General features: G+C 42.1%; 2 protein-coding genes across 5 annotated transcripts; one reads left to right on the top strand and one right to left on the bottom strand.

The window, feature by feature from the left end:
- Nucleotides 1-4,278: 4,278 nt before the first annotated feature.
- Nucleotides 4,279-6,657, top strand: LOC120677297 (wall-associated receptor kinase 3-like). Its single transcript, XM_039958442.1, has 2 exons — nt 4,279-5,248; nt 5,338-6,657. The coding sequence occupies exons 1-2, from the start codon at nt 4,324-4,326 to the stop codon at nt 6,528-6,530; spliced, it is 2,118 nt and encodes a 705-aa protein (XP_039814376.1). The 5' UTR covers nt 4,279-4,323; the 3' UTR covers nt 6,531-6,657.
- A 1,006-nt stretch (nt 6,658-7,663) lies between these two features.
- On the bottom strand, nt 7,664-22,164 carry LOC120677294 (protein ALWAYS EARLY 2-like). Of its 4 annotated transcripts, none has more exons than XM_039958439.1 (22): nt 21,998-22,164; nt 21,695-21,887; nt 19,547-19,670; nt 18,753-18,851; nt 18,606-18,668; nt 18,343-18,420; nt 17,491-17,680; nt 15,709-15,974; nt 15,240-15,612; nt 14,554-14,637; nt 13,399-13,682; nt 12,892-12,939; nt 11,886-11,922; nt 11,605-11,780; nt 11,335-11,513; nt 10,986-11,268; nt 10,494-10,721; nt 10,247-10,384; nt 9,390-9,530; nt 9,089-9,307; nt 8,251-8,526; nt 7,664-8,159 (listed from the first exon to the last, which is right to left on the bottom strand). In XM_039958439.1, exons 3-22 carry the CDS (start codon nt 19,649-19,651, stop codon nt 7,986-7,988), a joined length of 3,441 nt encoding a protein of 1,146 aa, XP_039814373.1. In that variant the 5' UTR covers nt 19,652-19,670; nt 21,695-21,887; nt 21,998-22,164; the 3' UTR covers nt 7,664-7,985. The 4 variants fall into 4 exon arrangements, with proteins under 4 accessions (XP_039814373.1, XP_039814375.1, XP_039814374.1 ...); XM_039958441.1 differs by having other exon boundaries at nt 15,709-15,962; nt 21,998-22,157; XM_039958438.1 differs by having other exon boundaries at nt 7,673-8,159; nt 10,247-10,411; nt 18,753-18,872; nt 21,998-22,150.
- Nucleotides 22,165-23,526: the final 1,362 nt, after the last annotated feature.

The following is a 23,526-nucleotide window of genomic DNA, read 5'->3' as shown; positions in this document are numbered from 1 at the left end:
AGCACTCCACGTGGGAGAGTGTGACTTGAGAGTCACCACTAGCAAGAGGATCGGCGGCAACCTTGGAGCTTGTCTCAACGGGGATTAGCTTGGTGGCAACCAAGTGAACCTCGGGATAAAAATCACCGTGTCATTTTTGTCTACTCTTCTCGGTGGTTTGCATTCTCCAAATCACAAGCCTTGTATTTACATTCATCTTCTTGCTTGTGTAGTTAGAAGTAGAGATCCTAGTGTAACTAGTTAGCTTGTGTAGCTTAATTAGTTGCTCTTGCTTAGATTGTGTAGCTAAGCAAGTTGAGCTCTTGGATTTGGATTGTGTATCCTTGTCCTTGAGCATCTAGTGAGCTTAGGTTGGCTTTGTGCTTTTGCTCATTAGAATTGTGTAGGAGCTCCCCCGGTTTCTGAAGTACTAGTGCTTAGGCTTGTGTGACTTGTCATTAGAATTATTAGGAGAGATCTTACTAGCTTGGCACTCCATTTGCTTTGTGTAGGATCTTTTTGGAGGTGCCTTAGAGTTATAATTAGAGGGGTGTAGTCTTGGCTAAGCGAATAGTTTCAATTCCGCATAAGTTTCGGTTAGCCGGCGCAATTAGTTTTAGAAAGGACTATTCACCCCCCCTCTAGTCCGCCATCTCGACCCTACACCCACATGTCAGCCTCTCCCTCTCCCTCTCCTCTGTTTCGCTCGGCGCCGCGCGCACGCGTCGCCCCGCCGCCGGCCATCCTCGTGAGTCGCGCCACGTGCCAGCCATCCTTGTGTCCCGTGCCGCCCCTTCCCTCCTCCCTCGCCCCCTCTCCTTATCCGCGTCGAGCTCGGCCCCGTTCCCCCGCAAACCCTAGCCCCCTCCTCCATTGCCGTCGCCGCCGAGCTTCCTCCCCGCCGCCGATTCGCCGCCTCCGGTGAGCGCCGCCCCAATTCCTCGCTTGGGGAGCTTCCTCGCATCGCCGTCCTCCGATTTTGCCCCTAACCCGGCCCTCTCTCCCTCCCTGCAGAGCCGTCGGCGAGCGCTGCCGCCCGCCGCCGCCCCTGCTCGTCGCGCGCCGGTCCGCCGCCGCTCCTCGCCCGCGCCGCCGCCGGTGAGACTCGCCACCACCTCCGCATCCCCGTGCGCGCCTTCCTTTCCCCGCTCCGGCCCCGCCTCTCCGCGCCGCCTCACGCCGTCGTGGCCGCGCCCACGCCGCGGTCAAGGCCGTAGCTGCCTTGACCCGGCCTGGGGTGGGCCGCAGGCCTTTGGGCCCCACCTGTCGGCCTCTGGCTGGCGGGTGTGGTCGGTTCCGGGTGCACCCAGCGTTTTCAAGAGCTTTTCCTTATGCAGCAATCTTGCAAAATGTGTATAAATTCATGTATAGCTCCAAAAATTATGAAACTTGTTTTGTTGGTTTCCTCTAGCTGAGATATACTTAGGAAAAATATTGTTTTGCATGTTACTTTGTTGTAGATTTATCTATAGATTTATCTTGCAAAAGTGAGTTTATTGCTTAGTTATTTGTGTACTACTCGAAAAATGTCAAACTAAATTTTGTTAGACTCCTTGTGAGGTGTAGTTTTTAGTGGTGCAACTTGTTCACATGTTTTCTTGCTGTTTGTTGGGGTTTTATTTCGGTTTCATGCTTGCTGTCCAAAATGTGGTTTAATATAGAACTTTATGCAGGAAAGAGATAAAATGGCAAAACTAGTTTTGTTAGCTTTGTTTTCATGCCTAGTATCTAAGATAATTTTCTTGGATTTGTTTAGTTTATTTTGTATTCCTTTTCTGTTTTACTTTTTTTAGAGTGGCTGAAAACTGTTTTATTTATGGTTATTTATAGGAAAAAGTTTTTGCTGCAAAACCAGTTTTCATGAGTTCCTTGTATTGTTCTCTGCATGCTCATTTGTTTCATGATTTATTCTTGTTGTTTAGTTCATTTCTTAATTCGTGCATCACATTCATGCATTTTAGTGATCGAACCGTCGGAGAACGAACCCGTGGAGCCCACTGAGTCCGTGGAGCCTGAACCTGGAATCCCGTTCGTGGTCGAGTCTGAAGTTAACCCAGGCAAGCAGCTAAGCATTTTCCTTGCACCTATTTAATCTGATTTAGTTAGCTATCTCACCGGGTACTGTTGGGTTATATATTATGTATGTATTGCATGCTTGTACCTACTTTGATGCATTCTCCTTCCTTGATTCATTTATTAATATCCTTGGCACTAGTTAGACAGTTAATAACTTAATCTGACTAGATGCTTAGCCCTGCTTAGAATACTCATTTTGCTTGCTAGAAAGGATTGGTTTGGAGTATCACACTTACCCATTTATCCTTGATCGCACTTGAGCATCTGGGGCAAGTGGAGTGCAGTATCGAGATTCGAGCGGAATGTTAGGGCCTAGAGAATGAAGTCACATGGGCATAGTCCGCTTGGATCGATTAAGGACCGAGTGGACGACGTCGGTTTTGAGCACCTTTCCGTGCTACCACATATCCAATATAATAGAACGGATAAGCCAATTACCTTCCTTGACTTGATCATTGATGTGCAGTCCTAGATACGTGGCTACGGGCTATGCAGAGAGGCTTAGTGTGTCCCCAGGTGGACCTATGTGTAGGAAAGTTTAGATATGTCCCTGGTGGAACTAAGTCTCTACTCGTAATCTAGGTGTGAGGTTCAATGATCGAGCCATGTTGGGAACGGTTGTCGCGAGTGCCCCCTTATCCAACTTTGGCCGGTTGGGTGAGTCGCATGGTCCTTGCGTCGTGTGGGTAAAGTAGTACACCCTTACAAGGTTATAACCAATTCGAATTGCCGCGCTCTCGGTTATAAGCACGCTCTTTAACCCATGAACTCCTCATAGATTATCGTTTATGATGAGAATGGTTCATGTTACAGCTATGAACAATTATAGTTTATATTACTCTCTTAATCAACTAAAATGGTTTGGGGTTGGGCAAGATTAATTAATTCTGCTAGATGATAGTGTAGAGAGCTAATGCTTATGCAATAATTACTTAACCTTAAAGTTTTTACTAGAGCCATTGCATGATCCTTGTATATGTAATCGCGTAAGTCTTGCGAGTACCTTTTGTACTCAGGTTGCTTTCTAAACCTAGTTGCAGGTGAGCCCGAAGTGGTGTTCGGCCACTTCTACCCCGCTGATCCAAACGCGGGGGAAGAGTAGGTCGTGGTGGCTGTAGCGATGTCCTTGAGCAAGGCATCATTACTTTAGTAAGTTTTTATTGTAATTGAGCTTCGTGAGAGTATGTAAATGCAATAAACTTTACGTTCTGTTTAATATGACTATCGTGAGCCCAAGGCTTGTAATGGAAGTTAGTTTGAACCCTCCTATATTGAATTTGTAATGTTAAGCTGTGAACTCTGGTAATGTAAAACTGCTATTTGTGGATTATTGGCGATGTATTCGATTGTAAACGGTATGTGCATATGCTGATTCTGGGCGTACGTTAGAGCACATACCGGGACTACCGGATTTGATATTATTTTGAATGAATGACGTGTCGGTTATTCGTGTCTCTAGATATGGGATAACACGTGTCACGCTCTCCGGCAAGCACGTGTTAACTCTCATCTGGATGATAATGACCGACGGTTCGTTTAAAATAGTATCAAATTGGGCGGTTCTCACATAAGAAGTCCTTCCCATCTCTAGCAATAGCCAGGTGAATATGAACTTCAACTCATAGATAAAGAGGTGAAGGACGACAAAATTCTTCAAGCACGATCCTTAGGTCAGAAATTTGACTGAAAATCTGAAATTTTAGAAGTTTTCTATCGAAGTAGGTGTGCATAAATGTAAAGAACTTTCATGTTTACACATGTAGATATACTCCCTCCGTTCCAAATTATAAGTCATTCCAAGAATCTTGGAGAGTCAAACTATTTCAAAGTTTGACCAAAATTATAGAGAGAAACACAAAGATTTATGACATCAAATAGGTATACTATAAAAATATACCTAACAAAGAATTTAATGATACTTAATTGGTATCGTAAATGTTATTATCTTGTTGTATAATTTTGGTCAAACTTAGAAAATTTTGACTCTCCAAAATTTTTGGAATGACTTACAATTTAGAACGGAGGGAGTACTAGTTAATTGTGCATTTATTTTTGAAGATGATCTTATCACTAGCTTCGTAATTTTTGTTTGTCGCGGAGGCACGGTTGACTTTGAATAATTGGCCAACGGTCCTGACCCGGCAGGCCACGGTCCTGCCCACCAACTCCACTGTTTATCAGCTACCGCGCGCCGCCATCTTGCCCGCGCCGCGGCATAAGCACTGCACACTTGCCATTTCAGAGGAACGCAGCCAGCCTCGTCGTGCAATGCGCGGCCTCGTCGTGCCGCTGCTGCTGCTGGTGCAGCTCGCGACGGCGGCGGCGGCGGCGAACATCGCCTTGGCGGGCTGTGAGAGCAAGTGCGGCGATGTCGACGTGCCTTACCCTTTCGGCACCACGTACGGCTGCCACCGGACGGGCTTCAAGGTCACCTGCGACCGCGCGTACCAGACGCCAAGGCTCTTCCTGCAGAGCGACGGCCCGGAGGTGCTGGCGATCTCCGTCCGAAACAGCACGGTGCGCGTCCGCGCCACGGCGTGGTCCTTCGCCGCCGGCAACGCGAGCGAAGTGAGGGTCAGGGTCCTCCCCGCCAAACTCCGGCCGTACGTGCTCTCCGCCGCGCGGAACAGCTTTGTCCTCGTCGGCTGCGGCTTCCAGGCCGCCGCGCGGACGGCGGCGCCGCTGCGGCAAGGAGCCGCCACCACGTTCGGCTCGTGCGCGCCGTCCTGCCCCGCCGACGACCCGCAGAAGCTCCGGCGGGGCGTGTGCCACGGCGTCGGCTGCTGCGAGTCGCCCATACCGACGGGTCTCAAGTCCTTCCGTGTCCAGTTCTCCTGGCAGGAGCAGAACGCCACGGCACGGCCGCCATGGGTGACGCCCGGCGCGAGCGTGCTCACGGTGGAGCAGGAGTGGTGGCGCGACAGGGATAACGTGTTCGCCGTCAAGATGACGCTTCTCTCCTCCGGGAACGCGGCCGGGCTGGTGATCCCGGCCGTCCTGGACTGGACGCTCAACAAGTCGTTGTGCGCGGCGGCGGCGAAGCGGTCGGACTTCGGCTGTGTCAGCAAGAACAGCGAGTGCCTCAACTCCACGAGCAGCGCCTACGGCTATGTCTGCCGGTGCAACGACGGCTACGATGGCAACCCGTACGTGTCAGATGGGTGCCAGGGGCCTCGAAGACATGTTGGATCTGGTAAGTTCAATCGAATCATCCTCTGAATTCCACTGGGGATAGATGATGATTTTTCAAGATTGAGATTAGAGTATCACATGTTTCCACAGGAGTATTTTTTGCGATGGGGTTTGGCATTGGTATGTTCCTTTTGCTTCTGGTTCTTGGAACAATTTTTGCAACAAAAAGACTCAAGATTCGTAGGGCTAGGAAGATGAGGGAGTATTTCTTCAAGCAAAACCATGGGTTGCTTCTTCGACAACTAGTAGATAAAGACATCGCTGAAAAGATGATCTTCAGCTTGGAAGAGCTTGAGAAAGCAACCAATATGTTTGATGAGGCTCGCATCCTGGGTGGCGGAGGGCATGGCACTGTCTACAAAGGCATATTGTCAAACCAGCATGTTGTTGCCATTAAGAAGTCTATAGTTGTAATTCAAAAGGAGATTGATGAGTTCATAAATGAAGTCGCAATCCTTTCTCAAATCAACCACAGAAACGTAGTGAAGCTTTTTGGATGTTGCCTCGAGACAGAAGTGCCATTGCTGGTCTATGAGTTCATTCCAAATGGAACTCTTTATGCCCACCTTCATGTTGAAAGCTGTCATAAATCACTACCATGGAAAGATCGGCTACGAATTGCCTTTGAAGTTGCTTGTTCCCTGGCATATCTTCACTCAGCCGCTTCGACATCGGTGGTGCACAGGGACATCAAGACATCCAACATATTACTAGATGACCGATTAACAGCAAAAGTGTCAGATTTTGGTGCCTCAAGAGGCATCGCAATCGATCAATCTGGAGTGACAACTGGTGTGCAAGGAACACACGGATATATGGATCCTGAGTATTACCACACAGGACGATTGACTGACAAAAGTGATGTGTACAGCTACGGCGTTATGCTTGTTGAACTACTGACGAGAAAGAAGCCAAGTATGTACTTGTCGTCTGAAGGTGTCAGTTTAGTGGCACATTTTGTCACGTTACTGAATCAAGATAAGCTCAGTGAGATACTTGATGAGCAGATCATGGAAGAAGAAGACGAGCCCAAACAAGTGGCCGCCATAGCAGCAATGTGCTTGAGGATGAAGGGAGAAGACAGGCCGACGATGCGGTATGTGGAGATGAGGCTTGAAGGACTGCAAGATTCAGACATTTACATTTCAGGGATGGAAGAGCAGCTGGCTGACCTGAATGGCCAAACATTTCAAGGAGGCGATGCCAGAGTTGGCGACAACTATAGAAGTAGGCAGTACAGTATGGAGGAAGAAATCATGTTATCAGCGAGCTTGCAAAGATGATCATGGCATCATATCCACATTCCTGCGTCAAACTGTTTCTCTAGTATGTGTTTGCCCTATTACTTTGCTTCTCTAGAACATAGTGTCATGTTTAAATATTTGAAATTTTCGTAATACCTTCCAAGTACAGCACTTCTTCAGAAGCAACCTACAAGTGCCTTTCTCCATGGAAGCGATCATTCTAATGGCCTGCAACGTTTATTTGGACAGCTTCAATCACATTGCTCCACCAATAGCTGGAGGAAAGCCGTTCAGCCACGAGTGCCAAGCTTATGCATGGGGCAAAAAATGAGTTACCTATAGTGTCTGTAGGAAAGGTAGGATGCGTATAATGTGGTCGATGTATTGCATTGAGCCCCTAAGACGAATATATAGGAGTATATGGCTTGGAAGGCAAGTAGCCTCTCCTAGAGATTAGAAAGGTTATCCCAGGATTACAATCAATTCTAAACTAATCATATCCGGAGTTGCCTAATATACTCTAACATCCCCCCCCCCCCCCCCCCCCCCCCCCCGCAGTCGTAGCGATAGCAACACGAACAGTCAGAAGCGGCAGCGGCTAGGTCAGGATCTAAAACCTAGGCGTCTGATGACATGTAGGAAAGGTAGGATGCGTATAATGTGGTCGATGTATTGCATTGAGCCCCTAGGGCGAATATATAGGAGTACATGGTTTGAAGATCAAGTAGCCTCTCCTAGAGATAAGGAAGGTTATCCCGAGATTACAATCAATTCTAAACTAACCATATCCAGAGTTGCCTAAAATCCTCTAACAGTGTCTTTTTTTTTATTGTAACTTTTTTCCCTTTTCATTTTGCGTTTTATACAATTTTTTAAAAATATATTAATCAGCAGGGGCTTGCACCTTATGTTGTTTTATTAAAAATTATAATACAAAGGAAAAATACAGTTTGCAGAAACATCCATTCATTTTCCTAAGAAAGAACTCCAGAAGCTGCATGTGAAAAGCCTCAAACTATCAGAAAATGATTAGACTTTCAAATTTCAATCCAACCATAACTTCAGAGTTTCATGGCCTGCATTGCAATTTGTGAAGAGAATGAAGATGTGACTTCTGGCCACATGCATCCAACATTAACATTATAGATTTACTCCTCGTTAATCCGTACAAGAAAAGGTAATGAATCTGAACTGAATTTATTCGGAACCAGAAGCTTCACATATGCTTCAGGCTTACACCTGATCAACCAGTCTTCATGAAATAATTACCTCTAAATCCTAAGAAAAAACTAGATAGAAAGCTTGGGGCAACCACATGAGCATGCAAGTGTGCGCACAAATTTTTCAGCAGTTTAATCTAATGTACACATAAAATACATCTTGTACGACAGCAAGAAAAAGAAAAGAGAAAATGAATAATACACGCCACATACAGTTGTCTGGGTGTTCGCTTCCCAAAATACATTAGCTAGGATGCTCGCAGGCGGCATGGAGCTAGCCACTTGGAGTGGGAATCAATGCCAGCATCTGGTTCTTGATGATGCCCATACACATCTCGATCTCCCTGAAGATTGGGATGTTCTGGGAGCTGCGCGGCTGCAAGCCCGACAGTGCTGAATCGAGGATGTGCGCGACTTCAGCAGGGTGATACTGCTTGTCCGTGCAGTTCTGGCGAATAGTACCGATGGCAGTGTTAGACCACTAGGCAAAAGAATTGGAATGTTAAGTCCGAACAACATACAAAGCTTGGATGATTTACCTTTATCATAAGCATCATAGCCACACAGGATGAAATCAGCTCGGTAGGAAATTGGCCATCAGAATCACACCCGTTTGGCAATCTTGAATTGCTATTTATTGGAGGAGCAGGTGTGCCGTTATCTTGATGCAATGCATTTGACTGACCTGAATCAGGAGGTATCCGTCTTATGCCAAGTATGCTTGAACCAGAACCAGTACCACGGCTATTCAAGTTATCTAGTGCTTCACCTATTTTGGCAAAAACATTGTCTCCTTCACTAACTTTGCACATTGCCTGGTAAAGAGTGAAGGGAAAAAAACAACAATGGCATCAATGGAATGAAATAAATTTAAAATATCAAGGGGAAAAAAGACTTACGTCTATATAGCACCAAAAAAGGAGAATAAAATAGACAATGCTCTAATCCACACAATAGAAATAACTAACAAGAGTACAATATACGCAAGCTGCCCCCAACAAGCTGACAGCAGTGCATTTCAAAAGAAAATGTCCAACTGAAAACAGGTTCATGACCTATTTAAGGATTCCAAACAGAGATGATCGGTATAGAAAACCAGGTCCCAGGTTAAATCTTGAACTCAACATCTAGAAGTTAGGCAGGCAGTTTCACATGTCTTTTAGAAGCCACTACAGAGTAGCGAGTTGTGAGAACCAAGTACAGCACCAGTCTATTGATTTCTTGTCGATGTGAATCTTAAAAATTTATCATCCCCCTCAGAAATGTGGAAATCAGTGATCATTCAGTTCGAAATGTATCTGATAATTCGAACTACATAAAGCAATGAGCAGATCAGAACCATGAGGAATCCTAGGTGCACAATTCTGGCAAACAGACCTGGATAGCAACATTGACCATCATTTTTGCTCTGCTTTTTGAAGTCTCAATAACTTCAATCACTTGGGAACCAGATTCTGGATTAATATAACCGAAAAGGTTATACGGATCTGATGCTCCAGCAAAGGCCATGCCATTTTCCATGGATTTAGGATATGACTGTACTGCATTCCCATGATATGTGTTACGTTGACGAAGTGAAAGCAAGGCTGCAGCTACCTGAGTATAAAATATCTTGTCATTCACCTAAGTACATGAAACTGAAGTTATTAAAGTGATAGCTTGAACTTGGGAATATTACTTGATCATTGGAGTCTCTAAGCTGCACAAGCACCATAGCGTATTGCTTCCTGAAATGCTCCAAGTCTCTGATAATGTCCCCGTCCTTTTGCTTTCCAGACACTTCTTCATTCATGTGCCTCAACTCTACTAGTAAAGCTTCCTACAACAGATTTATAGTTCGCCATAACCCACTTGAATGATGTAAATTTCAAAAGCATGTATATTCAAAAAATAATAATAGATGTCAGCAAATACAAACTGCAGAACCGATGTCATGCTTACAACGATTACAGTGCTCTGTAGCCACAACCTAAACTGGGAACTAAAGGAACTAATATCTCATACCAGACGAGCAGACTATCCCCATTTTATACTCTACAGCTGGCAGCGCACTTTAAGTATCAGACAGCTGATGGATTATCAAGACAACACAATGGCCCAGCCTGAATAGATAAGATTAAGGTAGCACTACTGGAAGATAATATTATTATATATACTAATAGGTGAACCATCAATATCAGCTGACAGATTGTTGAAAGTGCATTACTGTAAAAGTAATGGTCAACTCAGTGTCAATTGCAATGCAAACCTAAGTGTATGGATTTGTGTACACTGAATTCTTAGTTGCAATGCAACACAGCTGTAACTTATTCAGTGTTCCAAAGGCGTCGCCTAGGTGTCCGGGCGGACCCAGGGCTGGCGCCGCCTAGGCGTCCAGGCGTACCCAGCTCACCTTGAGTCGCCTTGTCGCTTTTAATACACTGAAGTTATTAGAAAACAAAGATGTTGGAGATTCCAATTTGAGCTATGCGATTTGTATCCATTTGCAAACATTAGAGTGAGACAAAAATAAGGCACAAGCCTTGTTGCACTTGCCTTTTTATCAAGAGCACGTGATAGTTCAGCAAGGGCTCTTATATCAGCTTCTCTTTCCTGTATCTGTGAGAGAGTGGATGGCTGATTGTACATTGCCTGTTGTGTAGCAGCTGTAACCTCATTAACTGTCGCTTTGGCCTGTGCAATGGAATCAATTGAGTCACCCTATTGCGTAAATTCCATAAGGAGCACAGTTAGCTTATTCCACATTGGTATACAAAAGTAGCTTCCATGTCAAACATTCTACCTTTGCTTGCTTCATCAAAGTAGTTATCGGATGACCAGGAGGGATATGGAAGGTTGCATCAGCACTATTCAAATTTGATGTGAATCCTGTTAAACCTCCGGTACCCAACTCTTTCATCTGATCCTCATTTGCTTCCGATAAGCGGCTATAATATTCGTTGACAATGTTCTGCGGTCTGAGAGACTCAGGGAAATTTTCCAGGGGATGCAGGGGCATGCAATCAATATCCTGAAAAAACAAGTTCCTCTCAACAAACCATATTCAACAAGCAATCAGTTCAAGAAGACTAAGGTATCTAGTCATATCGATCTTCAGTGGAAATAAGACATAACAATCTTCTATACTTAACTCTTCTACTAAGTTATTGCAAGTCACGGCAATTTCTGGAGTATAAGTAATCACAAAGATGAACTGAAAGCATTTAAGTCCAAAGACATTAAATGGAACTAAAACTAAATGATCAAACACATAAGTGAGATAGTAATTGATTACCATCACAAACTCAACACCCAGTTCAGGTCGATCAAACTGAACCCGGCAACGATTATGATCAACAGTCAGAACATTCCCATCATGAAGTTCCCGTGTTCTAGGATGGCAGGCTATAACACGCTGCCCAACTGCTAGAGGTCGTGCAAGATCCGTTGGTAGACCTTCTCTAATGCCAGATCGAAGTTCAGCATAGTGCTGTCTAACTGAATCACGATACTGGGAAAGCTTCTCTCTCTCCTCACGCAAAAACTGTTTTGACAACCGACGGGGCTTCCCAAGAGAACTGCAGAACATTAAATTTAGGGGACAAATACAACTAAAGTTAACAAAAATATTGAAGACTACAAACCTCCGTATGACACCCCACTCAACACGAGTCAGTCTTGGAACATGACCCAGCTTGACATGATTCAAATACTCAACAAATTCACTCTTTGCAAACCACGGATAATCAATTGCACTATAGAACCACTCAAACATGCACCATCTACGGAGCAAGCGTGATGACAAGCAGTGAGAGAGTTTGTCCTGCAACAGGTTAGAATAAATAAGACTCTTCAACCATGCCAAGTAATGAAACACATCAATCAGCACATGTAACAAGATAAACAAGCAGTACCTTGACATCAATAATATTACTCAATGAATAAGACAATTTCTCACTTCCGGAATCACCAGCACCCTCAGTAGGTTTACATTCTTGACTTAGCGATTTTTGAATGCCTAATTTACGACGGCTTTTAACCTTTGAGGTCAAGTCAGCTTGCGGAGTCATTTCACCTTGTGTAGTTGTCTCTGCGATATCCATGATCACTTTTCCAAAATCAGTATGTGCTAGAGAACATCCAAGTGCTTTGAACCTATTTTATTTCAGAATTGGACTAATATGAGTATGCCTACCTTTATTAGAAGATGTCTTCCCTTCTTCAGCAGAAACCTATAATATACAGATATACACAAGAATTATATTGTATCCAGCAAGCATAACAAGATTAGTAAGGGTAAAATTTGACTGTGCATTGGTTGGTGAAAATCTGACACAATAAATAGCTAGTTCAGTGAAGGCTTGGTACAATTGTGTATGTTGCAATCAAGGCATATGATGCCTGCCATTTTGGTAATATTGTTACAGAAATTAAAATTCAATTTCATAGCATGTATTATGATTGTGTCACAGTTGGAGCCACAAGCTGTGATCCAAACAACAAACTACCAATAAATTTGAAAGCTGAATCCCAAAAGTACAGACAGCTGAAATGCTGATGTTGGTAAAAATAATTTTCCATCTAGATTATATCATTTGCGCATGAAGGATTTACAACATAACAAAATTCAACAGAAAAAGGAATGTATTCTACTTTTGTAGGAATACGACAATTATTACGAACAGCTGCACAGTAAAAAACTATAAACATAACTCAAAAGCTTACAGATAGCAGCCAGTCTACAAATCAAATCACAGTTGTGACCTCGCCTACATACTACATTTTAACTTCTTCACCATATCCAACAACAAAAAGGCCTTTACCACTTTAGAGTAGATTCTGTATAGCCAAACCTAGGCTCTAAAAAAAGTCGAACTAAACAGTTTAAGGATGCTTACTTCACTAATTTACATCTATTGTATGCAAAAATAAACTTGTATCCAGGTTTAGTTGAGTACGCATCCCAGAACTTAATGGGCTATTTGGTTTAATGGTAGAAGTTGGTCTATCACCAACCTGTCTCTAGTAAGAACAAAGGTAGTAGGGGGGAAGAAGCACACGGCCATCCATGAATTATGGAATGATCCTATGATGGACAAATCAATCTAGGATGGGGTGGTTTGAACTTCAAATAAATAACACTTTAATCTATTGCATAAGTCTAGAATGCAAAAAAAGAAAGAAAGAGTTGGGCTAGATACCTCAGTCTTCACCACATCTTTTAGTATATTTTTTTCATCTTTCAGAACCTGTATACATAAATAAAGCATACAAGTTTATGCACACCATAAATGAATTAAAGCAAGGAACTAAATAATGGTTATAGAATACAGAATAACAGTAGTGAGGTCGAGAAACTACATATACACAGTAAGAGCCGATATTGCAGTCCTAGCAATATTGCAGGCTGTGTTGGCAAATTTTATGTAACATATATATTTCATGCTCACAAATGATGCAAAATATCTATTCACATTAGTTTGACATAAGAAACATATAATACACAAATAAAAACATAAATTGTGAGTAATTTTAGAATTAGCATATGAGAATAAAGCAACCAATGGCAGCATGTACACTACAACAAACTCAAAAAAAACTCAATCTGCAGTTTATAACCTTGACTACACAATTTATAACCTTCAAATATAGAGCAAACAATACTACTGCTTGAAGAAATGCTTAATAAATAATAATTTTGAAAGTACCTTTCCCATGGAAGATTTCCTCTTCTTTTTTTCTGTTTTAACACCACATGTACAACCTTGCTGCTTTACTTCAGAAGTGCTCCCATCATGGTGAGGATCTTTAGAATGTTTGGCTTTTTTCCTAGTAACCATATCAGTGCTTGCAATTTCTGACTGCCTTTTGAGTTTTTTTGCTATACTTTTGGAGTTATCTTTCTGCTCATACACTGATACGGCGGCAGGCATACTAGGCTTTCCATCAGAATCATTGTCTTTGTTTTCATCCTTAATCTGTGCTGACGATTCTGGAAGATCATTAGGTGAATTATTACTGATACTATCATTAACAGAAGCAATGTGCAAAAAAGCGCTAGGTGAGCAATGGTCTATCACTATGCTATGCATGGAGTTATGGGGTTGTGGTATAAATTTTATAGGTTTTAGGGCATCAATCGCGGCATTGGCTGGAGGACATTGCGGAGTTGATACTTTTTGAGTGACTGTACAAAATTTCAGAAATTTCCAGAACGTATGTCAATTAAACTACCAGTTTGCAACAACTTGGAAGGCATGGAGAAGGCAGCAGCTATTCCAATTCATATTTGCCTATGGATACATGCCCCTCTATGGCTCTTAATATCTGAGCACACCATGTGGGTGCTGGTTAATATCCCATCCAAATAGGGCGTGTCTCAAATAGCAAAGATGACTTTCTCAATAACAGCATTTTAGGAGGGGAACCCCCCCCCCCCCACCCACTTAACTGCCAGCTCTGTTTTCCAGGAAATGAGCCTGATTTATTTAGTGTCACTTGTAGAATTATTAACTTTGCAATGTCCTTCAGTGGTCAGTAATTAGAAAAGAAAACCCTGCATTACTGCATTGCTGGTGAAATACAGCACTGTCAAATCATGTAGCTTAATACCTCTGAACATGTCTATAAACTGTCCCAACCTTTATGCAGATTAAAGTGAGAAGAGTGGCAGATAAAGTTGCACGCACAAAATAAACAACTGCACCTGCTAAGATACAACAATTGCATTGTTCTGCCATCTTGCCACATAGAACAAGAAAAAACAAAATGGTAATGGAATAAAGGAGTAAAATTGGCTGCATCTGAACTAGTATTTAAAACATTAACACAAAAAATAAATTATAGTATAAGATAAGACTAACCAGATTCAACAACTGAAGATGGCTGTAGGATGTTCACAGATAAATCAGCTAAAGTATGTAATGCATCTAGAGCTGAACTTTCATCTGCAAAACAAGGGTAGATTTCAGTTTGCACTGTATAGATGGACCAAAAGCAAGAACCCAACAGGTTAACCTTACAACTAAACAAGCACCATAGCGAAGAGCGTACATCAAAGCCAAACGACTCAATTAAAAAGAACAAAAAAACTCAATCAGGACACCCATACGGTAGGAATACTTTTTGGATGTGATAAGTAACAACATAGTATGGTTCTATTTATGTTTCCCAGGTTACAGAAATCATTAAATCTTATTTTATAGTGCAACAAACACATAAGACACGACCAATATTCTGAAATAGAAATTGAGTGGTGAAAAAGATGATTCAGAAAATGGTTATTTCACATGTTTGATCACCTCGCTGAAACTTTTGTCTCACACTAGAAGGGAATTGTCATATCATAATACAGGGCATGTTTGCTTTAATACTTTCTAGTTTAATTTCAAAGATTGAGAAAATATTGTGCAGTACAATTACAGACAAAATAAACACATTTATCCATTGCCCAAATTTCAATTCATACATGACGAAAGAGAATGCTATTGTTATTCGTAGTTCAGTACTCTACAGGAAACATAAGGTAACTGCTAGAATACAGACATACCATCAAAAAACAGTTGACGGCTTCTTTTATTTGATGTGCTAGATGGCCATGCAGTTTTTCTTCCCAATGTCTCCAGTTCTGGTTCCTCTTTTGCCTTTCTCCCACTATGCCCTTCTTCAGTACCACTGCAAGCCTCTCTGTCATACTCATACTGATCACCTGTTTTGCGTGCAGCTTTTTTCCTCCTCTTTTGGGACCTCTTTACTTTCTTCTGAGGCTTGACGGATGGAAATCCTTTGTTAGTCATCAAATAGGATGAACCTTTAGTATAGTCACCAGTCTCAGCTTCCCTACTTCCTAAGCTAGCTTCAGGGTAATCAGCATCCAACTGGAATCCATGCAACTTTGAGCTACCCATCTCTGAATCAACATTCTGCAAGTGGCATACAGGTATCTTGATCATGCAATTACTTTACTAATGAGTGACTTTCATAAATGGGAGAAGGCATAATAAATTCTAGTTTCTTACTTTTCTGTCATTACTTTTAATGGGGGACAGGAACATATGATCGCCAGACCTCCCAGGTGTTTGAGAAACCTGAGGTGAGCCTCCACTTTGATATACCTCTGCCAGAGCAAGCGCAGCTACATGAGCTCCTTCATCATCACCATTGTTAGAATCTGGTTTTGCTTGTCTATTTGGTGCACCCCTATCATCTCGATGGTACATGCTGGCAACAGGTACTCTTGGAGTCCTTTTTCCAACAGCACGTGGCCTGTTCCCTACAAACAGGTCTACAGAGATTTCAAGACCTCGCTCCAGTCATCACTGTTTGAGGAAAGCAAAACAGCAACATCTTCATTTTTATGTTATGACAGCGTGGGGTGCTAATATTTGATAGAAAGCAAGTACTTAACTTCAGTTAAGTCGCAAGGTCATGTTCACAAGCACTTATAATTAAGTTGTTGATATTGAAGGAAGATAATGCAACCACATAAATCAGGTGCAAATATGAAAACTTCTACAGAAAAAAGGCAAAATAATGCCCTGTTTGGATCCACCCAGATTGTTGAATACATACTTTTACAATCTAGCTTGTTCCAAAGTCCAAACACTCTATATTGTGGTCCAGCTTTTACAATCCACCAACCCCAGATTGTTGAATCCCACAAGCTGCCTCAACCTAGCTTTTTACCAGTTTGTGTGCTCCAACCACCCCACAATCCAGGAATACAAACAACCTCCCGGATTTTACAATCCAGCTTTCAGCAATCCACAATCTAGAGTGGATCCAAAAAAGGCCTAAAAGTGTTCTGGGCTGTCTACTTATGGTCCAGGAACAATATGAAATTGTGAAAAATTAGCTTTGCTGAAACTAGCTTTGCTGAAACAGACACAAATCTCATCTGCAAATAGAAGGTCCAGACAGGGACTTGCAAGGCTTAGGGTAGACTATATTGACATCAAGACTGGACTGGTAAGGAATCAGATGTTATTGTTTGTGCTCTAGAAGAAGTTGCAGAATCAATTTAACAATAATAACTTAACAGTAAAAAAATAGATGATATAGGACAAATCAGATAATTAACTCAGATGCCTAGTAAAGTAGTAATAATAACAAATCACAACGAGGTCTATCAAAGACTCAAGATTGCACTATCTGCATAATATATTCATATTATTGATTATTGGCTTCTAGCACTTTGCAGAATCATATCTAGTATCAAGACTGTATCCTTAGGGATCTTATATCAGAAATTCAGAATTAAGATCACCATAAGATATTCATACTGTTGGCTTCTAGAACCAGATAAGCAGTGCCATAGATTAAGGGTAGTACTAATTTCTTATTATTGTAAATCCAAACTTAAGATAGATGCATGTGCAGTCAAGATCTCAACCGGCCGATAAGTTCCTGCCTAAAATTTCTCATGCCAAAATGACTGAACTTAATAAACTAAAAACATAATCCATAACTGTGTCTGCATTCTAGTATGATATAGGATTGTATTCTTCAAAGCGAAAATAATTGTCCACTCCAATTTTAGTAAACAGGTGACATCAAGGTCAATTATGAGTACAATGATAGCAGAGAAAAATGACTGATTTTCATTGCCCTGCTAGAACTAGCTCCCTTAATCTTGTATTTGTGAAACCAAGACCAAATACCTATTCTACAGGATTATGTATGCCTCAGATTCCCACGTAGCAAGGTAATATTGTACATCAGATTATGTAGATTTCCTAGATGTACAAACAATTACCGGTGTCCTTTAAAAAATGACCAGGCATGTAAATATCTCCAATTACCTTCAGAACGTTTTTTCTTCAGCAAAGAAAGGCATCCATAGCTCGATGAAGCAGGTTGAGATTGCAATTGATCAGGGTAATGTATATCTGATGTCTTAGACACAGATTGAAACTTTGCATGACCACGTTTCTGTGGCTTTCTAGAAGTTTTTGGCAAATCATTGCTTTCATGATCACTGTTACTTCCATCCTACAATCCATAGCAGATGTCCTTGTGAGTAATTTCAACAATTATAGTGAAAGAATATAGCATTATTCTCAAATGTGCATCACGGCTGATGAAGCTGCATATGCCACATAAGACATAGACCTGCCAGCCAGGAAATTCAGTAAAACTGTTTTCATGGATGGAACAAATAGTTCTAGATCTTAGAATTTGTAAATTGTGATTGATGCCAAAGTTACTGATGCTGCATATACCAAAACACAAAAGAACATGTTTTTTAGACTTAGCTTATGATTTACTTCCTTTGATCACAAATAAATTTCATCTAGGTTTGTCTTATGTCAAACATTTTTTTATTTGACCATCAATATGTAAAATTTATATAGATTGAGAACACAATGTTGGCATTAATAGATTCGTCATGAAATACACATTCATAACATATAACTCTTTTCATTTAAGATAACATACTTCTATAGATATTTTCGTGTCGATATCCTACTAGACTTGTATTTGTGACTAGAGCAAGTACTTTTTAGTCCATGGTCACAAAGATGCAAACAAAATGTCTTGTTCAGGCACCAACTTCTATAAACATTCACAAGATTTTCTTGTGGAGAAAAGAATTACAGAAGCTGTAGGTATAGTAATCCATATAGTGTTTGACCACTTAAATATAGTCTCACCAAAATATTGTAGTGGTCAGTCATCATCGCAATTAACCCTGCTGCAGTTGCCGTTCCCTCCGGTAGAGACAAATAGGCCTGGATATGACACACATGTTAATCTAGTGCAATGAAGTGTGTATATGAGTGAAATTAGCAGACAAGCATGAATACAGTCAAATTAGGCATTGCTACCTTCGCAATCCATTGAACTGATCTCGGGAAATTTAGGTTATCAAATGGAAATTCGAGTGGTTATATAATGTAAAAGGCCCAATTCTTACCTTATTCATGTTATAAAGAGCCTCTACCATGTCCGATGTCCTATCACGGATAGCACCAGCAATCTGGAAAGTGAAATGAAAAATCAGTACATATTACTAGGTGTCTTTCCGTTGTCTCAATTCTGTCTAGCTAAGCTCAAGACATACCTTTCTCCAATCTTTTCCATATTTTCTGTAGGCACCATAGAAGCGCTCGAGCTCCTCTCTACTCCACTGAGACCCAAGCATGTCTGATAACTTTTTCTTCTGCAAATGAGTTCTTTTTTTCTTTACCAATGATTAACAATGAAGTGAAAGTACTGCTAACTACTCAAATGCGTTCGCACTACCCAACCAAAACCATGCTTGAAACCACACTTTTTCCTAGAAAACATAAGATACCTAGAAAAAATATACTTGATAGTCTGCTTGATGGAGCACCACTATCAAATCAGCACCTAAAGATCGTCGCAAGGGCCTGAACTCCCTCATCACCCTGGTCACATGGGAGATCTGGAAACACCGCAATGCTTGTGTCTTCGAGGATGCTCAACCTAGTGTTCAGCTGCTACTCCAAGCAGTGTCTAATGAGTGTGTTCTTTGGTGCTTGGCAGGAGCATCCAAGCTCAAAGAGCTCCTCTATAGGTCGCTGCCCCCAACACCTTAGGTCCTGGGGGTTGTTTTTTTTTTCTTTGTAAGAGTCGATCTAGTGGTGTGTGTTGTACTGAGTGCAGGGGTTGTGGTTGTCAAACCTCTGTACTCATTCCTTTCTTCTATCCTAAATGAAATGACTCGTAGTCCTGCGCTGTTCAAAGAAAAGGACAGTCCATAGCGTACTACTATGTCATACACTCATACTGTTACATAATCCCATAGATGTCAATAGTGTTCTTTGCAGATCAAGGAAAAGGAATAAAAAGTTGCATGTGAGAAGAAAAATATAGATGTTCATGTATACTTACTCGCACTTTACTTTTAGGTACACTTGCTGTATCTTCAGTCTTCCAATCGTCATTGATTTTGGCAAAGCGTTTATTCGCATTTCTCACTTTCCTTGCAGAAGCCATTGGAAATCACTCAAACTACCTGAAAATACAGTCCATTAGAGATTACTGCTAAGCTTTTCATTACATTTTAGCAAAAGATGCAAAGGAGAAATTCAAAGAGGATAGTTGGATGCCAAGACTATTTTGGTGCATGTATGATCACCAAAATCAAATATGCCTCGAGATTGGCACTAATTTCAAATATTGGAATCACCATCAAATCTAATCATTCCAACGTACATGCACAAATCAGGAGGCACTTTAATATGGTGCCTACACCTACATATACAAATGTCTAAGCCTTTTTTAATCACATGCCTTTGAGACCTAAACCCTTGACATTTCTCAGCATTCATTGCATCACAGAAAATAATACTGTAACTTCATCATAGTTACAATACAATAAAGTTAGCTGTCAAGAGCCCTATGAAGGTATGGTACAACCCCTTCCAACATCACATGAACATTAATGAGCTGCACATGACAACTTCTCCTTCACTTTCCAACAGCTCATCTTAGAGTAGTGGTGGAAGCCATGGCGTCACCAAGGTTGGGTGCAGCGATATCACCCAATGAGGCAACAAGAGACATCCTAATAAATCCTCTGGTGCAACCATGTCCATACAATGGAAATTTTCTGCTTTGATCTCAGCCTATCTGCTCCAAGTAAATTCCTTTTCTTTTGGCTAGGGTTTTTCCGGTTGGCATTTGGCAACTCGGAAAAGCAACCTTGATTAATATCATAGGAGTATTGCACTGTCCACTATGATTGTTATAATAAAATCTAGAAGTATTACATTGCCAATGTTTTGCTTGTTACCACTAACCATATAATTAAGCATTTTGCATAGTATTAGTATGTAGTATAATATACGGCGCTCGATATTATCAATCAGTAGATGGAAACGTATAAGTTGCATTCACAACAGGGGGGAAATACATGCTTGGAAGGTTTTGGATATTGTTGAACAATGGGAATTAATGTGTCCTTTATATGGTCATCACTCAAGGAATAAGCACCTTCCTTCCACAGGTAGCTTATAAAAATTTAGAATAGGTGTGAATCACAGTATATGCTATTACCAAAGCACTTCCATTTTTAATTTAGGAATTAGGATAGCTATTCTCAGAGAGTCAGAGTACAACTTAAAGGTGTGCCTACTCAGGAATTTCATAACCTCTGCATAAGGTTATACCATGATGCTGAAAATTTGGTCCATTTCAGTCAGCCCCTGATTCATCTTCAGTGAGCTGTGAGTTCACTTGGAGCATGGAAAGAAAAAAAAGATACAAGAGGCATGGAGGGTATGTCAATGCTACTAAATGCAGCCCCCGGTTGGTCCGGCCAAATGTAAGACATTCTGTTTAAGCTTTCAATATAAAGCTGGGCGGTTTGCCTTTGGTAAAAAAATGCTATTAAATGCAAAATCAACAACTTTTAGTGCCCATCTATTACTGGCACTAAACAGCACTAAACATTAAGATGCAATATCATTTTGCAAACATGTATCAAGTTGACCTAGACAAGGAAAGAGTACAATAGATCATAGAATAAGCAAGAGGTGCAGAGCTTTTCATCATTTCTGAAGAAACCTTATGGCCCTTAAGTGATTACCATGATTTCCACCATTTATAGAGGTACCTAGAGCTAGCCCCAGTTATCTTCTTAGTGTGAAGACAATGAAAATGTTTCGACTTTCAAGGATGAATCTCATTACCATCATATTTAGGCATAACAAAATCCAATGGCATCGATCGTCTTACTGTTTCAAAATCCAACAGCAACCGGCTTTTATACAGGAGTGAAATTTAGCAATACATCATTCTAACACACCATGTCATTTAGGCACTTCGAAGGAAGCTTTGCAAGCAGAGACACAGCCAGATAGGCCAGACTGCCATCATTTGAATTATAAAGACCTAAGCCCACGACCCAAGTGCAGCCCCCGATCAACAACTACAGGAACCGCGAATTTGCGTAACCCCAGCAACATAAAACCGGGGGCTTGATTGAACTGCCCGCTCGGGAATTAGGGGTGGAGTGAGGCAGCAGCGCGGGCTTACCAGGAGAGACCTTGGCCCTCAGCAAACGATGAGAAAAGGGCTCACGGACCCGGGGAGGCCCCCGGAGGTGACGGGAGCCGCGCGTTTCCGGCCGGCGCTCAAATCGGGGTCGCCGTTGCCTCGCGTCAGCAGGTGCGAGTTCCACCAGCGCGAGGCCACGGCGGATTGCAAGGCCCTCCAACGACCGGCAGATCTGCGGGCGGGGGTAGGAGCACTGAGATGGGGGAAACACTAGCACGGGGATGGGAACCGGGGCAGCTGGGTGGGGGAAGGGGGGAGGTGCAGGAGGGGACAGGGACTAACCGACCGAGGCGCGGACAACGGGGCACGGGTAGCCGCCACCGCAGCTGACGAAGGATCCACCGCAGAGGGAGGGGAGCCGCCTCGCCGGAATAGTGGGAGTGAGGAGAGGGTGCGGAATGGTGGAGTCTGGAGTCGTTTCGCGGGCGGGTCTTGCCGTCTTGTTGGCCGGGGAAAGAGGAAGGGAGCCCAAAGCGAAAAGGGAAAATCGCAGCGAGCGAGGTGCGAAGGCGCCTGTTCGGTTTGCTCGCAGGCGACGAGGCGGATTTGAAGTTAAAAAAAATATTTCAAAAAAATTATTCAAAAAGTTTTTAAATTTTAACCCATGATTTCTGTCCGGCTCCCTTGTTTTTTTTAAAAAAAATTCGTCTTCCAAAATCGGGAAATATTTTTTACAAGAGAATCGGGAAATATTAAACTGACCGAGATCTCGACACCCGAATTTTTATCCGGCCATTGGCTTCCGGCTGATCTGACCGGAGAGGGTGACGACCGGCGAGGCTCTGGCCGGCAGGCGGCAGTGGCCGAAGTTGAAGGAGGAAGGCAACGGCGGCCGGTGGTGTTGGCTCACGCGGATGCAATGGTGAGCGTGGTGAGCGAGTTCACCGGCACGCGAGCGGAGGCGGCCTGACCCGCGCCGGCTAGGTAGCCTCCACGCCGCTCCTCCGTTCAGCTCCCGCTCCCGGCTCCTACCGTTCCTACGATCCTACCCCCGGCGGCGTGCGCGCCCACCCCGCTGGCCACCGGGAAAGCTATATATCGCCCGGGCTACAAATTTCACATCCATCGCCTGAAGCCTGAAGAAGTGCGTTCACTATTGGGCTATTTTAGGTCCAATAATATTTTCCTCAAATCAGCCTCCTATGCATGGGTGCAATAATTACGCTAGCTGTGGCACCTTGTACCACACAGATAAATTGCATATGATAGCGACGCGCATGTATATGATAGCGACGTACATGTGATAGCAGATGCATGTGATCTTTTACACACGCACCCCACATGCATACTGCAACATGGCAGTCTTGCTCTATTGTAATTATTTTATTCTTTTCCTCCTTCATTTTTCTTATATTTCTTTGCTTGCATCTTTCGAAAAAAAAATTCGGCAGGCATAAAGGCTAGTCATTCCCGTTATTATTTTTTATTTTTCTTTACCATGCCCTACTTTTCTTCTTTCATATTTTTCTTTACAATTTTTATTTTCTTTTCTTATACTTCCCTTTTGACTCATTTGTCCCTTCCATTAGTTGCTTTGCTTTCTCTATTTTTTTCTTTCCCTTCTGTTGTTATTTTCTTTTTTCTCATTGACATGATCTTCTTTCTTTTCCTTGTTTCAGTGTAACATTTCTTTTCTATTTTTTTTCTTTTCTTGACATGACAGGTTAGTTTGTACTCTAATTTGTTTCTCGGTTTCGTAAAATTAGATTCTAGATGTATAAGTTTCTTTCTTCGATGTTCTCTTTTTATATAATATAGATTTTGTGATTTATGCATATACTTTTTTCTATTTTTTATTTAATCTTTTATTT

Source organism: Panicum virgatum, chromosome 6N (genome assembly GCF_016808335.1).
Source record: "Panicum virgatum strain AP13 chromosome 6N, P.virgatum_v5, whole genome shotgun sequence".
Taxonomy (NCBI): domain Eukaryota; kingdom Viridiplantae; phylum Streptophyta; class Magnoliopsida; order Poales; family Poaceae; genus Panicum; species Panicum virgatum.
The sequence above is the reverse complement of the archived record's forward strand: the minus strand, read 5'-3'. Positions and strand labels throughout refer to the sequence as shown.

What these genes read in the sequence shown, in the direction of transcription:
- LOC120677297 (XM_039958442.1), top strand. Translation starts at nt 4,324, where the DNA reads ATGCGCGGCCTCGTCGTGCCGCTGCTGCTGCTGGTGCAGCTCGCGACG. An exon ending in TCGAAGACATGTTGGATCTG is followed by an intron (nt 5,249 to 5,337) that starts GTAAGTTCAATC and finishes ATGTTTCCACAG; the next exon opens with GAGTATTTTTTGCGATGGGG.
- LOC120677294 (XM_039958438.1), bottom strand. Translation starts at nt 19,651, where the DNA reads ATGGCTTCTGCAAGGAAAGTGAGAAATGCGAATAAACGCTTTGCCAAA. An exon ending in CTCTTTATAACATGAATAAG is followed by an intron (nt 18,421 to 18,605) that starts GTAAGAATTGGG and finishes TGTCATATCCAG; the next exon opens with GCCTATTTGTCTCTACCGGA. An exon ending in CCGTCAACTGTTTTTTGATG is followed by an intron (nt 14,638 to 15,239) that starts GTATGTCTGTAT and finishes CTTGTTTTGCAG; the next exon opens with ATGAAAGTTCAGCTCTAGAT.